We start from the raw sequence: 16,239 nt of genomic DNA on the forward strand, positions 1-16,239 counted from the left end.
AGAAGGATCCATGCCAAACTGGGATGAATGCCATGATCAACTATCCATTTTAGGTATAGGTGGCAGTGTCAATGTTTTATTAAACATCTACCAAGTGCCAAGTACCAGTGCTAGGCTCTGGGGTTCTAGCAGAGATCAAAACAAGCATAATCTCTGCCTTTATAAAGCCTTCAGTAGATCAGGGAAATTTTAGGTAATTACACACATATAAACAGTTACAGAAGAGGAAATATGGGATATCACAAAGGTAATTAACAGGAAAGGGCCCTCAGCTAGGCTAAGGGTCAAAGGCTGCCTCCCTGAGGAAGTGATGTTTCAAATAAGATTTGAAGGCTAAGAAGTTAGCAAGGTAAAGAGGAAAACGAAGCAGCTAGACTGAGATCAACTTGCGTGATTTAGTTCATCAGATCTTTTCTTATTTAAGAATTCTTTGAGAGAGAAGGGAGAAGAGAAGATCAGTGCAATAAACACAGCTCCACAAAAGCAGCAGAGCAGCAGGCAGGACCCAGAGAACGGTTGAGAGTGCTGGAACCTTTTAAAGAAGAGGCCCAGGACAAATACATGGGAAACGGACTGGAAAAGGGTGTAGGCGGCTGCCAAAACCAAGCTCTTGTAAGGTCCACTGTCTCCTTAAGTTCCATAGAAAACACACCTTTAGAGCTATAAAATGGCACGTCTCTCCTTTATTACCCAAGGAGAGGCACTCACTGGCTTATGTTTCCCTTTTTGCCATGACTTCCATGAATTTCACAGCTAAGTGTGCTCGACTGAAGGAACTATTTCTTAACCTAAGTTTTCTGGTACAATTATAGCCTCTACCTCCAAATATTATGTCTCCTGTTTTATCTTTGTCTATTTCATCTTTCATAGAGAATGTCCCTGGATCTTTCTTAGAAGATGATGCATCAATAGCAACTGCAGTTTCTAAACCAAAATTTATCACATATGAAGTTATATAATCATCTGACAAAAGGGCAGAATATTTGAAACCAGAACTGTCCCATATCCTCATGGAAGATAAACCCTAGAAAATAAATATAGGGTGGTGAGGCTGGGGTGGGGTGGAGTAGGGCAGATAACTAACCTTTACTGAATATCATAAGCTAAGAATTTTTCACGTATTCTCATTTGATCCTCACAAAACCCTCTGAAGAAAGTGAACTGTCCTCATTTATACTTGAGAAAAATGGAGGCTCATAAAGGTTAACTAAATTGCTAAAAGTCAGCTGGTAAGTAGTACCTCTGGGGCAGAATCCAGGTCTGACTCTAAAACTCAGGCTGTTCAGTATACAGGGGTTAAATTAAACTAAAACATTTTAAATCTAACTCAAATTCTTTTTAAGAAGTCCCTTTACATACCTACATTAACTGCAAACTGAAGAGTAGACAGCCCTAAAGACAAAGACAATGCATCTTCGTATGAATCGCTTACAGAGGAACTGGGAACAGGACTCCCTCCCCTGGTGAGCAGACAGAACTACACCATTTCAAAGTACAGTTTTTTTTTTCCCCTCTCCCTCTTAACTCTATTTACTTCTCTCTTCTGATTCCTTTCCAAAGTCTTTCCTTTAGTGCTTGTTTTGTTTTTGGAAGAACCTCCAAGTTAAGCCTCTAGGATTAAACTTCTATTCACTAATTTTATCTCTTTCTCTTTCTTCTTCAAAATTAACATTCTGGTAGTATATATTGATAGCCTTTAAAATGTTTATACCCTTTGGTCCCAAAAATACCATTAAAATATATAACGAATAAATTATAGTATACCATCTGATAGACTATTATTCAGCTATTTTAACTGTTTTCAAAAAATATTTAGTAAGGGGAAAGTGCACATATATCAAATGTACAATGCCCAATACAAATATACAGTACACTTTCAATTTTGTAAAAATGTTTCACTTATACCTGGGAATGATAAAGGAACTATACCACAGGTTTGATGTGGTTATCTGTAAAGAGCAGGATCAATGCTGATCTATATTGTCTTCTTTATATCATATCATTCTGTTTTCAAACTCTCCTTAACTGTTTCATGAAGGGACTGGCCGCTCTTCTCACCCTCACCCCGACATCAGCTGGAAGTGCTTTCCCCTGAGTTACCACCACTCTTACTATAGCACTTGTGATATGTTCATTTGGCAACTCAAGAGTCCCTTCATCAAGCTTATCCAGACAGACCTCGTTTCATCGGGCTTCACTTTATTGAGCTTCACAGGTATTGCGTTTTTTACCAATTGAAGGTTTGTAGCAACTGCACTGAGCAAATCTATTGGCATCATTTTTTCCAATACACTATGCTCACTTTGCTAGCATTTTTAAGCAATAAGGTATTTTCTAATGAAGGTATGTACATTTTCTAGACATAGTGCTACTGCATACTTAACAGACTATGGTATAGTGTAAACATAACTTTTATATGCACTTGGAAACAAAAAATTCATGTGACTTGCTTTCTTACAGTATTTGCTTTACTGCTTTATTGTGCACCCACTGTATCTACAGGGTAAGTCTATTGCAAGGTTCCTCAAACATGGGCAGTACACATATTCTCTTTAAAGGGGAAAAAATCTGTATGTGAAACAACATGATTTAATTTATATTCATTCAGCTTATATATATAATTATTTTTCTTTTTTTAAATTTTATTTTTGAGACAGAGTTTCACTCTGTCGCCCAGACCGGAGTGCAATGACATGATCTCGGCTCCTGCAACCTCCCCATCCCAGGTTCAAGCAATTCTTCTGCCTCAGCCTCCCAAGTAGCTGGGATTACAGGCACCCGCCACCACACCTGGCTAATTTTTGTATTTTTAGTAGAAATGGGGTTTCACCATGTTGGCCAGGCTGGTCTGCCACCCCTGACCTCAGGTGATCCATCCACCGCCTCGACCTCCCAAAGTGCTGGGATTACAGGTGTGAGCCACCATGCCTGACCTATTATTTTTCTTAATCAACAGAAGTGCTAGCCAAAAGCCTGAAAAGCAGATGCCTACACTTTTTTTTTTTTTTTTTTTTTTTTTTTGAGATAGGATCTCAATATGTTGCCTGCCACCACCACGGCTAGTCTCAAACTTTTGGCCTCATGCCATCCTCCTGCTCAGCCTCCCGAGTAGCTGGGATTATAGGCATGTGACACCACACCCAGCTTATATACACAACTATAAAACTAAGTTTAAATGTCTTACGTTTATATAACTAGATAAGCAAAAAACAAATTTATAAATTAAATACAAACAAAATCACCAAACCAGCAAAATTCAAAATAACATCAAACAATGATGCCGTTCAAATTAAAATCACTGTCCACAAGGTAAATATGGTAATGGCACAGGCCTAAAAACAGGCAGACAGAACAAGAGAGCCTAGAAAGATACACACGGAATTCCTATAGCCCTTATAAAAACCACCTTAGGAAATGCCCCATACCTGCAATTTGCAGCACTAGGTTCAGAAATCTATTTGGACCCAACTGTGATAGCTAGTACAGGCTAAGGGTGGGAAATGAGGACTGTGTTTGTACCTGTGTATTTTATACTGTATTCTGCAATCACTGCGTTCTGTAGAACTCCAGTATTAATAAAGTGCCCTTGGCCCAGATGAAGCGGTTCTTGGCTCATAATCAGACCCGTTGACAGGCTGGACTGGCCATGCCTCACGTGTACAAGACTGGCCCTAGGGGAGGCAGGTAAGCTTTCTGAGAATTAGAGGCGATTCTCACTCATGTAGACATTACCAGCTACAACCACATACCCCGGGATGTTGGGATCCAGATGCCTGCAAGGCCGTGCAACCCAGAAAATGTTGCTGTTATCTCTACAATATAAACTACTGATATAACCAAGTATCTGACCAGCAATTTTGAGAAAAATGTAATTTAAGTCTCCACCTCGTATTTCAGACCATTTGAAGAATGAATTTTTAAAACTGTTATACAGTCATACTCAGTATCCACAGGAGACTGGTTCCAGGACCCATCTCAGATACCAAAGTTTGCAGATGCTCAAATCCCTTATGTAAAATGGAGTCATATTTGCATATAGCCCAGGTATATCTTCCCATATACCTTAAATCATCTCTAGATTACTTATAACACCTAATACAATGCAAATGCTATATAAATAGTTGTTATACTTTATTGTTTAGGGGATAATGACAAGAAAAAATATCAGTACATGTTCAGTATAGACACAACCATCCTTTATTTATGTATTTATTTATTTTGAGACGGAGTCTCGCTCTGTTGCCCAGGCTGGAGTGCAGTGGCACTATCTTGGCTCACTGCAAGCTCCACCTCCCAGGTTCGCACCATTCTCCTGCCTCAGCCACCCGAGTAGCTGGGACTACAGGTGCCCGCCACCACGCCCAGTTAATTTTTTGTATTTTTAGTAGAGACAGGGTTTCACAGTGTTAGCCAAGATGGTCTCGATCTCCTGACCTCGTAGTCTGCCCACCTCGGCCTCCCAAAGTGCGGGATTACAGGCGTGAGCCACTGCGCCCGGCCACAACCATCTTTTTTTAAAAAATTTCCATCCAAGGTTGGTTGAACCCACAGATGCAGAATCGACAGATATAGAGGGCCAACTTCACATACAACCGGAAAAAAAAAGTTTAATAATTAAAATTCTAGAAGAACAATATCCTAAATGTCAGAAATATGGAAAAATCATCAGGAACAAAACTTAATGACCTAGAAATTTTTTAACTTCTGTATCTAAATCTTTAAAAAAAGCAGATAGGGAAAATGTTCACAGAAGAGAATGTTCCCAATGGATAAATGACTCGAATATATAAGCAGAAATAGATTGCATATTGTGTATATGTGGGTGTTTTCTTTTTTTTTTTTTTTAGCAACTGCAGAAAGACCTAGTAAGTTTCTGTAAATCTTTTAGGTATGGGGATTATTTGTGCATGGGCGGTGAAAGTGGGGGATGGGAGTGTCTAGTTCCTTATACCTCCTTACCCCATCTAATCCAGTACCAGACAACAGTAAGCCTTCAAAAAATGACTTCTCAATGAAAATACGAAAATACATAGAGTCTGTTAGAAAAAGAGAAACAAGAATTCAGGCAGTAGTCTAGAAAATAAAGAAAAACTCAAGACTCAGACTTCATTATTTGAATAAGTTGATTCAATAGTACTTTTTTGCTAAAATAAGTGGATATGTGCCTCGAGTGTTTAGCTCACTTGTTAGAATGCATCTCCAGTGTTATGGCTTCCTGAGATGCTCCAAAAGGAACACGGTTTGGATATTACATTTTAGACTTTTAGCAATAGGTCATATCTATGTACTCTCATGAGAGTATCTATCAAGAGAAATAATACGTTACTTTCATTTTAAAAATTTAGGACTGAGCAAAAAGGAAAGTGTTATCATAGGTAAACCAAATTGCTTCTAAATAATCAAATCAAATCAACTGATAACAAAGGTAATGAATAGTCCCCCTGGATTCATGTAAATCCATGTACTAAAGCCAAGTACTTCAGCTACAGGTAAATATACATGTATAGATATTCAACTATAAGCGGTCTGCAATGGAGAACCAGGTTAAACTGTCTGCAGCAATTTAAAAAATCTGTGTAAAAAATGATTGACTTAAAAAAAAGGAAGGAAAAATGGTTCTTCATTCTGGAAAAACCATTTAAGAACTTTTATTTCTACATCCATGACTTTTTTTTTTTTTTTTTTTTTGAGATGGAGTCTCGCTCTGTCGCCCAGGCTGGAGTGCAGTGGCGCGATCTCGGCTCACTGCAAGCTCCACCTCCCGGGTTCGCGCCATTCTCCTGCCTCAGCCTCCCAAGTAGCTGCGACTACAGGAGCCCGCCACCACGTCCAGCTAATTTTTTGTATTTTTTTTAGTAGAGACGGGGTTTCACCATGTTAGCCAGGATGGTCTTGATTTCCTGAACTCGTGATCTGCCCGCCTCGGACTCCCAAAGTGCTGGGATTACAGGCCTGAGCCACCGCGCCCTGCCGACTTTTTTTTTTTTTTTTTTTGTGAGACAGCATCTTGCTCTGTCACCCAAGATGGAGTGCAATGGCAAGATCTCAGCTTACTGTCACCTCCGCCTTCCCAGTTCAAGTGATTCTCCTGCCTCAGCCTCCTGAGTAGCTGGGATTACAGTTGCCCACCACCACGCCTGGCTAACTATTGTATTTTTAGTAGAGATGGGGTTTTGCCATGTTGGCCAGGCTGGTCTCGAACTCCTGACCTCAGGTGATCTGCCTGCCTTGGCCTGCCAAAGTGCTGGCATTACAGGCATGAGCCACCGTGCCCGGCCATCCGTGACTTTTTTAGATCCCAAAGAACGAGATCTGAGAATGCTCTTATGCTACTGTTGACTCAAAAATTAAATGTTCTGGCCGGGCACGGTGGCTCATGCCTATAATCCCAGCACTTTGGGAGGCCGAGGTGGGCGAATCACGAGGTCAGGAGTCTGAGACCAGCCTGGCCAACATAGGGAAACCCCATCTCTATTAAAAATACAAAATATTAGCCTCGCGTAGTAGCAGGTGTCTGTAATCCCAGCTACTCTGGAGGCTGAGCCAGGAGAATCACTTGAACCTGGGAGATGGAGGTTGCAGTGAGCTGACATAGCACCACTGTGCACCAGCCCAGGCAACAGAGTGAGACTCTATCTAAAAAATAAAAATAAAAAATAAATTAAATTTCCATTCCGGAGGACTGGTTAGAGCATAATTTTTATCAAATAAATAAGGAAATCAAGACAGGAGAAAGGAACCATGGAAAGGAGATAAAAGTACCTGCCCCCCCCCCCCCAATCTTTGGCTTTAATGACCTGAGCTAAACTTTTTTTTTCAATTAATTATTTATTAAGAGGAGTTAAAGATTTATTCTTAAAGTTATCTTGATTCCAAAAGCATTTCACAAACTGGCAGAGATAACCTAATACAATTAGGACAGAACACAAGAAAATAGGTGTCACGGTTCTCTACAGCTTCCATAACCTGGTAGCATGAATCTCCAGAATTGAATATTGACTCAAACTGTTCCTGAAAATGCAAAAATCAGGGACTTTTACTGATCGAACTGTGGACTAAGGAAATCAGAACAATCCTCTACCTAAAAAGAACTAGAAAAGCTGGGAAAAATGTAAGAAATGCCTGCTTGGAGGCATAGGGGAGGAAAGCAAGTCAGAGCCTGAGAAAGTGAGCTCAGTGTTTGAGGCTAATTTTCCTGAAGGGTGTTTATCAATTCTGAAGGGAATGCTAAAAGTTTGGCGTTGGGGTGGAGAGTAAAGGTGCTGGTGAAGTAGAGAACATTAGGAGGAAAAGTGAACAGAACAGGTTTGTCTTCACAAGAACTGCTGCTCAGCTTAGAGTTATTTCAGTCCCTGAAACTGTACTGAAGGCAACCCTGATTGTAAATGCTCCCATGTGCCTGACAACAGCAAATGTGAATTATCCCTGGAAGAAAAAAGCATCATCTTAGGCCTCAAATTATTCCTACAAATAATTTTGCAAATATGATGTTTACCATACATTTAAAAAAAACACTAGGCACATAAGGAGACAAGACAATATGAATGAAAATCAGCAGAAACAGACACTGGAAACAACTAACAGATTGCCATAATTGAACATGGACTTTAAGATAATTACACATACTATGTTAAAGGAGATAAAAGACAAGACTGATAATTTTGGCAGATAGCTTGGAAGTATAAAATGGAAACAAATAGAAATATAAAAATCAGCTGGGCACAATGGCTCATGCCTGTAATCCTAGCACTTTGGGAGGCTGAGGCAGGAGTATCACTGGACGCCAAGAGTTTGAGACCAGCCTGGGCAACATAGCAAGACCCTGCCACTTAAATAAATAAGTAAATAAATAAAAGCTGGGCATGTGGGCATGTGCCTGTAGTAGCAGCTACTTGGGAGGCTAAGGTGGGAGTTTAAGGCTGTAGTGAGTCATGACTGAGCCACTGCACTCTAGCCTGAGCAAAGGAATGAGACTCTGAAAAATAATAAAAATAAAAAACAAAAACGAAATTTAAAAATAATTTTTAAAAATCCTGATATTAAAAACTCATTGGGTGGTTTTAATAGCAGACTATATACAGCAGAGGAGGGGGGATGAAGAGAGACAGACAGTGAGAAGGAGATAACCAGAATAAAGAACAGAGAAAGAAACATGTAAAACGCAGAGAAACAGTTAAGAGACATAGAAGATACAGTGAAATGGACTAACATGGGGGTCCCCAACCCCTGGCCATGAACTAGTATCGGTCCATGGCCTGTCAGGAACCAGGCCACACAGCAGGAGGTGAGTGGCAGATGAGTGAGCATTACCACCTGCAGTCTGCCTCCTGTTAGATGAGCTGCAGCATTAGATTCTCATAGAAGCATGAACCCTATTGTGAACTGTGCATGCAAGGGGTCTAGGTTGTGCACTCCTTATGAGAAGCTGATGCCTGATGATCTGAGGTGAAACAGTTTTATCTGGAAACCACCCGCCTAACCCCCCATGGAAAAATTTTCTTCCATAAAACCAGTCCCTGGTGCCAAAAAAGTTGGGAACTGCTGGTCTCACATATGTCATTGCAGCCCTAGAAGGAAAGGTAAGAGAAAACGGGGCAGAAGAAATAACTGAAGTACTAATGGCTAATGATTTCCAAAACCAATGGAAGACATGAAGCCACAAATTCAAGAATCCCTAAAAATTCTAATTATAAATAAAAAGAAATCAGTACTAGGGACAGTATAGAAAAATTGCTGAAAACCAAAGACAGAGAGAACTTTAAAAACAGCCAAAGAAAAAGACTACTTTCAAAGGAGCAACATACTGACAAGTGACTTCTCAACAGAAACTAAGTCACAGATAATGAAATAGCTTTAAAATGCTACAAGAGTTCTCCAAGAAAACACCAAATGGCAAATGAGACCAGTGCAGTGGAAGGGCCTAGAGGCCCCAAAATGGGAGGCCACAGCAGTGGCATCCAGGGCTAAGGCTGGGGCCACGGAGCTGGTGGTGGCAAGGCCAAGGCCAAGGAGTAGCTCCCCATTATCAAACCGGGCAGCATAGTCAAGGACATGAAGATCAAGTCCCTGAAGCTCTGTCTCCTCTCCCTGCCCATCAAGGAGGCTGAGATCATCGACTTTTTCCTGGGGGCAACCCTCAAGGATGAGTTTAAGATTATGCCAGTAAAAATGCAGACTTGCAATGGCCAGTGGTCCAGATTCAAGGCACTTGTTGCCATTGGGGACTAAAATATCCATGTCGGTCTGGGTGTTAAATGCTCCAAGACGGCAGCTACTACCATCCAAGGAGTCGTCATCTTTGCCAAGCTCTCCACTGTCCCCGTGCAGAGAGGCATCTCAGGAGACAACACTGGCAAGCCCCATGGCATTCCTTGCAAGGTCACAGACCACGGCAGCTCTCTGCTGGTACACCTCATCTCCATCCACAGAAACAATAGTTTCATCTTGATCTCTGCACCCAAAAAGCTGCTGATAACAGCTGGCATTAAGGACTGCCACACCTCAGTCAGGGGCTGCACTGCCACCCTAGGCAACTTCACCAAGGCCACTGTTAATATCATCTCAAAGACCTACAGCTATCTGACCCCCAACCTCTGGAAGGAGACCGTATTCACCAAGTCTACCTATGAGGAAACTAGGAACCAGTCTACACTGCAGAGAACCCAGGCTCCAGCTACGGCTACTATACAATGTAGGATTTTTATACAAGAAAAATAAAGTGAATTAACTTTTTAAAATGCTAAAAGAAATCAATGGCAAACCAAGAGTTCTATAACTAATAAAAACCATTTCACAAATGGAAAAAAGTTCTAAAATTAGATGTGGTAATGGTTGTATAACTGAATGTTCTAAAAACCACTAAACCATAGGCTTTAAATGGGTAAATTTTACGGTGTGTGAATTATATCTCAATAAAACTTACAAAAAAGAAAACAATGAAGAATAATGACGTTTTTCGACAAACACTAAGAATTTGTTGCCAGACCTGCACTGAAGAATACTATTCTTCAGGCAGAAAGAAAATGACTCCAAAGGGAAGACTGGAAGATGACAAAAGTGGTACAACAGAGTTGTGGGGAAAAGATTAACTTTTTAATAAATGGTGCTGAAAAGAATGGTGTTAAGTAAAAATAAAATTTAACCCCTTTTTCACATTATGTTACACAAAAATGAATTTCAGGTGAACCATATATCTTAATGTAAAAGGGAAAACACATGTGAGCTTTCTAATATTTTACAGGAAACTATTTTCTTGACATATAAACCCCAAAAGAGGTTGGGTGAGGTGGCTCATGCCAGGAATCCCAGCACTGTGTGAAGCCAAGGTGGGTTGATCACCTGAGGTCAGGAGTTAGAGACCAGCCTGGCCAACATGGTGAAACCCCCCATCTCTACTAAAGATACAAAAATCAGCCATGTGTGGTGGTACGCATCTGTGATCCCAGCTACTCGGGAAGCTGAGACAGCAGAATCGCTTGAACCCAGGAGGCAGAGGTTACAGTGAGGCGAGATCGCACCACTGCGCTCCAGCCTGGGCAACAGAGCAAGACTCCGTCTCAAAACAAAACAAACAAACAAAAACCCAAAAGAAATATGGGCAAGATATCTGAACAAGCACTCCAGAAAATATACCAAATAAAAATGAAAAGATGTTCAGCCTCATCAGTCAATAGGAAACCGCAGATTAAAACCACAATGGGTTATCATTTCATAATCACCAGAATGGTTAAAATGTAAGACTGACAATACCAAGTGTTGACAAAGATGTGAAGCAACAAGAACTCACACACTTTTTGGTAAGAATGTCAACTCGTAGAACCACTTTGGCAACTTGGTGTTTACTGCTAATGCTAAAGATACGCGTATCTTTTGACCTAAAAATTCTACTAGATATATACCCAATCGAACTGAATGCACGAGGAGAGACACAACAATATCCATAACAGCATTAATAGCCAACAAAGCTAGAAACAACTAAAATGTCTAGTAACAGTAGAATGTGTACACTGTGGTATATTCTTACAACAGAATACTATAAATCAATAAAAATGAATAACGATTACAACAGAATGGATGGATCTCGAAAACATCTTGAAAAACACCAGACACAAAATACTGTATTATTTCATGGACATAAATAACACAAAACAGGCAAAAGGAAACTATAGTTACAAACTACAGTTTTTACGAGATACGTGTTTAGAAAGTAAAATTACAAATGGGAAAAAAAAGTGATTACCCAAAAAAAGTCACGACAGGGTCTGGAGAGGAAGGGAGGGTTTAGCGACTGGGAGAGGGCACGGGGCTTCTGGGAGAAGCAAGGTTTTATATCTTGGCCTGATAACCAGCAGGCTCCCCAGCTGGGTGATACATCAATGAGCGGTACATTTGCGGGCCTTGCACTTTACTGGCGTGCAAGAAGAAAAAAAAAGAGGGTTGAGAATTAGGAGACGAAGGGGGTGACTGGCTCCAAGTCGAGGGGAAACTACCCCTGTAAAAGCCCAAACGAGGCTCTGGGCGCTGGCGGGGGGAGGCTTCGGCAAGGCCTGGGGGCTTCAGGCCAGCCTCCTCCGGGCTGGAAGGCACCGCACGGGGGCTTCCGCCAACTTCGGTCCTCGCGCGGTCGGGACGCGGCCACACCTGCCCGCGGGGGTCTGCCTCCCAGGCCGCCGCAGGCCCCCCGGAGCCTAAGAGGACCCCACAAGCAGCCAAAGCCAGCGCCGCCTGCCCCTTGCAGAACACCGCCCCCCACAAGCCCCACAGACCCTCCCGGCTCTCCAGACGCCCCCACGACTCTCGCGAAGCCATTCCCGCGCTCTGAATGCCCCCGAATCTCTGCAGAGCCCCCGCGGTCCTCTGGACGCCCCCGCGCCCTTGGAGCCCCCCTCCCGCCCTCGGGGGCACCGCGGGCCCCCAGTCCAGCCCCTCCGACGCTCGCCGCTGCCGCCTCCCACGAGGCGCCGGCCCCGACTCACCTCATTGTCGCTGCCGGGGACGGGCGCGCCGGGCCAGGGGCGACCCGGCGACGGCGGCGGCGGCGGCGGGGCGCGGGGCGCGGGCCCTAGCGGGGGAGCCGGCCCCGGGCGCGGCGGCTCCGCGTCTGACTGGGCTGCGGGGGGCAGCGGGGGCTCATCTTCTCCGGGTGGGCGTCGGGGCCGCTAGCTGCGGGGAAGGGCCGCGGTGGCGGCGACTGACAGCTGGGCCCCGGCCCCTGCCATCTTGGCGGGCGCGTGCCCGGGCCGGCGTGTGCGCGGGCGCGTGCCTGGGGGCCGCCGCCGGGGGATGGGGAGGGGGAGGGGGCGAGCCGGCTGGGGTCCGGGAGGCGGGAACGCGTGCGCGTCCGCTTGAGACTCGGGGCGGCGGCCCCTGGCGAGCGCGCAGGCGGCTCCGAGTCCTCGAGGGAGAAGCGGGCGGGCGCGCGGGCTAGCCTCAGCCCAGCAGCCGAGAGCTAGGGTACGCGCGTTGCTGTTCGCCCCACCGCCCGCCGAGGGGACTGCGCGCACGTGCGCCCCTCCGCCCGCGGCCGCTGAGGTGAATGAGCGCGCGCGGCGGTCAAAGCCCGACACAAAAGGCGCGGGGCCCCACCGTCTGCGCCTCCGGGAGCGCCGAGCTTGAGGCTGCGAGGGGCGGGGCGGACGAGAGTGGCGGGACTGAGGGGCGGGACTTTGAGGGAAGCGCGAGGGGCGTGGCCGAGGTGGGGGCGGGGCGCCGGGCTGGCACGTGGCGCGGTGCGCTCCTTCCCGGCGCGGACGCTCCTGCAGTCCCCGCCTGACCCCAGGGCTCACAGAGGCTACCGGGGGAGCCAGGGTCGGTGCTCGATGGCCCCCTGATTCCCGTCACCTGGCCCTGCTGAGCACCCTGCCCGCTCGGACTCGGGGCATCCCTGATCCGAGGGCCGTCGAGGTCACCGACGACTGATTCCCTCTCTTTGTACATAAGGAGCCGTGGCGGGGCCAGAGAGTTGCAGCTTTGGGGCGATATCAGTATTCGAAGTATCTCCCCCAGCTCAACAAGAGCCCACACGGCGCCTCAGAACCACAGCCTGTGAAAAATCACATTTACCATACACAGCGTAAAGCAATTCGTCCAGGTTGTCTCTGGTTTTTAAATCCCCATCTTTCCTAAAGGTTAGTGAATCTCACTGCTGGCTGGAAACCCCAGATCCTCCTTACTTAACACACACAGCCTCTCCTCAATCCTGGACAGGAGAAAAATAGCGACCCTTCATTGCCCTCCTAATTGCCAGACACAAACGCCTTAAATGCGTTTGTCACACAGGTCTCACTCCCCGTGTGTAAGAAGACACAGTTCCGGCCTGGCGTGGTGCCTCACGCCTGTAATCCCAGCACTTTGGGAGGCTGAGGCGGGTGGATCACCTGAGGTCAGAAGTTCGAGACCAGCCTGACCAACATGGTGAAACCCTGTCTTTACTAAATACAAAAAATTAGCCAGGCGTGGTGGCACGCACTTGTAATCCCAGCTACTTGGGAGGCTGCAGAAGGAGAATCACTTGAACCCAGGAGGCAGGGGTTGCAGTGAGCTGAGATCTTGCACTCCAGCCTGGGAGACAGAGTGAGACTCTGTCTCAAAAAAAAAAAAAAAAAAAAGAAGGCAAAGTTCCTCATGCGTTACCAGTATGGGCACTATTGCCTCCCTTCCCCCTGTGTCATAGAACGTTAATAGCTACCTTTTAAAAAATGGTCTGAACAAGGGCATTTAAGGCGTTTGTCAGTGTCTGGCACTTAGGAGGGCAATGAAGGGTCGTTATTTTCCTCCTGTCCAGGATTGAGGAGAGGCTGTGTGTGTTAAGCAGTTTTGCTCAAGATACAGTAAATGGTGGAGCCAAGTCTCAAGCAGTGTTTTTCTGACTCGGAATCCCAGTGCCCATGAGTTCTAGTTTGCTGGGGTTGAACATCAGTGTCATGGGTTGCAGTTTGGGTCTCTATGTGCTTATCTCTCTCCCTGTCTCCTTGTACCTCCCTCACCGTGTACAGGTCTTCAGAGTTCCCTAGCGATTGGTTGTAGCATCTCTGCTTTCCTTTCTGTATTTGTTTAAGCCCAGAGTTGTCAAACCTGAAAGGGTACCATGATCTCCTACAGCCCTGGTAGCAGCCCCTGAGGGTGGTACCCTCTCATAACCTCATTTGTCCGTCTCTTCACAAGTTCAAGAGTGGTCTCTTTGCTACAGGAGAGCCTTGTTGCATCCTAAAAATTACTAAAATGGACAAGCCTCAGGTCACCTGGAGACATTCCAGCAGTGCTATGGAAAGGAAAGGTTAACCCCTGGTCACTGCCTATCAGAGTCCTGTGCTGAGACCTTGGGATACAGGCCTGATTGTTTGCAGCCTGGTTTATTGATGCTCTTTCAGCACGTGGCCCACTCTGACCTCCAGATCAGGTATTTTCCCTGCTGCCCTGAAGTCTGACAAGCTGTTACCATCTTGCTCCTGGAGAGGTTGTTTCTTGCATCTGATGTTTGTTCATCAGAGGGCTTCATGAGCTGCAGGAAGAGCTGAGAAAAGACAGATTGGGACCACTCACATCCTATCGTGTGCCCTGCTTCCACCTGAGTGGGCATTGGTCTTTGTTTAACAGACCCCGGAGTGCTTGGGGAGTCAGAGGCTCCTTGTGTTAATCCTCCAGCTCACCCCTCTCTGACCTCCATTCCTCCTCTGGCAGGTGGGAATCCTAAAGCCCATCTGGCAGGTGCTGCTGAGGCTCAGATGAGATGCCGACGTCCACACAAAGTAGATCCCGAGAAAGGCCTTTTCTGCCCTTCTTCAGTACCCTCCCCCTTGCCTCCCCTCCCCTCTTCCTTAACGAAACATAATTTGAAACCACAGTCTATTTGGCACGTTTTGCATTTTCTGAACAAAGGCTTTATTCCTTAAAAGTACATGAATTCATGTTTTCCATTCTTCTGATAAAAAGAAAATTAACATTTGGACATGTGGCTCCCCCAAATGACTTATTTCTGGAGGTCACCAGTCCTAGGATTTGGAAAGATTCCTTGCCAGAGTCAGTGATTTCATGACATCTGATGTGTGTGGTGCAGGACACTCAGCCAGGCTGACGACCCATGCCTCCAAGCACTCCTGGGCTGGAATTCCCATTTGTAAGGGAGGCAGGAAAGATGATTTTGGCTGTTTGTTGGGTTCAGGATAGCCACAGAGTCACAGATAACAGAGCTAGGAAGTCTTCAAAGGGCATCTCATCCAACGTACTTGTCCAGAGGGTGATGAAACAGGCCCCACAAAGTCACACAGGTGACTGGAATAAGAGCCAGATGAGCATATATTTCTGCAGACTCCAAGGCCCCAGACTGCCTTCCCAGTTCTTGAAGTTTTTCCAGCCCTGGGGTCACTGCTGAGGAGCCAGCCCCGTGGACCATCTTCTCCATTACTTAGTATTTGCCAAAACGAAACTCACCGCAAATAATGGAAAGAAACACACTTGGTTTTGATGATTCACCAATGAGACCATGTCTGGTTCATATTAACCAGCATAAGTGAGTTACAAATGCATGCCAGAATCCAAAGTAAAGCACGCTTAGACAACCACAGATGTCTCAGGGGTTTGGGGGACCATCTGTGACCCTGCACCCCTTTTTCATTCACACCATTAATTTCATTGCCCAACTCAGTTATTACCAGCAGTTGTTTTCCTTAAACACAGCACGGCTAGTTTTCCTTCATTCATCCATTCGTTTAATGTGCCTTGAGCTCCTCAGCATGTGTCTGCCTCCTCTCCTGCCCTGCCCGGCAAATCATCTTCAATCCCCCTATGTGTCAGGTCTCCCCTGGACCTCTCAGCACCATCCTCCCCCACCACAGGCTGCAGGCTCCTTCTCTACACTGTTTCAGAGTCACACTCCTGCCCTCCTGCATCGGGATTGTCTTCTTACTTGCAGGCTCCCCAACGAGGCTGTGAACTTCATGAGACCAGCAAGTGAGTCTCATTCCTCTTTGTACTGCCAGCCTCTCCAGCCCTGTGGGCTTGTGACAATGCAGAATTGAAGGCATCCTGAGTGAGCGCCGCCATTCCAACCCAAGCAGTGCCCTGGGAGGGTCAGAGACCACTAGCCCGTGTGCGCGGGCATTTTTGGAAACCACAGCTCCTGCTTGTGTTCTATCTGGCAGGAAATAGAAATTACTTCTGGTCCATTTTGGCTTCCACACCTTGAAGATGGTCTGTGGTTCAAAGCTGGAGCTTTTTTTTTTTTTTGGTTCTAGCAATTCT

General features: G+C 45.5%; 1 protein-coding gene across 1 annotated transcript in view; it reads right to left on the reverse strand.

Moving 5' to 3' along the window:
• The window catches only part of EVL (Enah/Vasp-like), a 172,445-nt gene extending 159,831 nt beyond the window's left edge, over positions 1-12,614 (reverse strand). The window contains exon 1 of the mRNA XM_032134984.2: positions 11,976-12,614. Coding sequence (XP_031990875.1) covers positions 11,976-11,980 — 5 coding nt within the window. The 5' untranslated portion in view covers positions 11,981-12,614. The remainder of the gene's footprint in view (positions 1-11,975) is intronic.
• Between the last annotated feature and the right edge of the window lie 3,625 nt (positions 12,615-16,239).

This window comes from Hylobates moloch, unplaced genomic scaffold, assembly GCF_009828535.3.
Source record: "Hylobates moloch isolate HMO894 unplaced genomic scaffold, HMol_V3 SCAFFOLD_16, whole genome shotgun sequence".
NCBI classification, from domain to species: Eukaryota; Metazoa; Chordata; class Mammalia; order Primates; family Hylobatidae; genus Hylobates; species Hylobates moloch.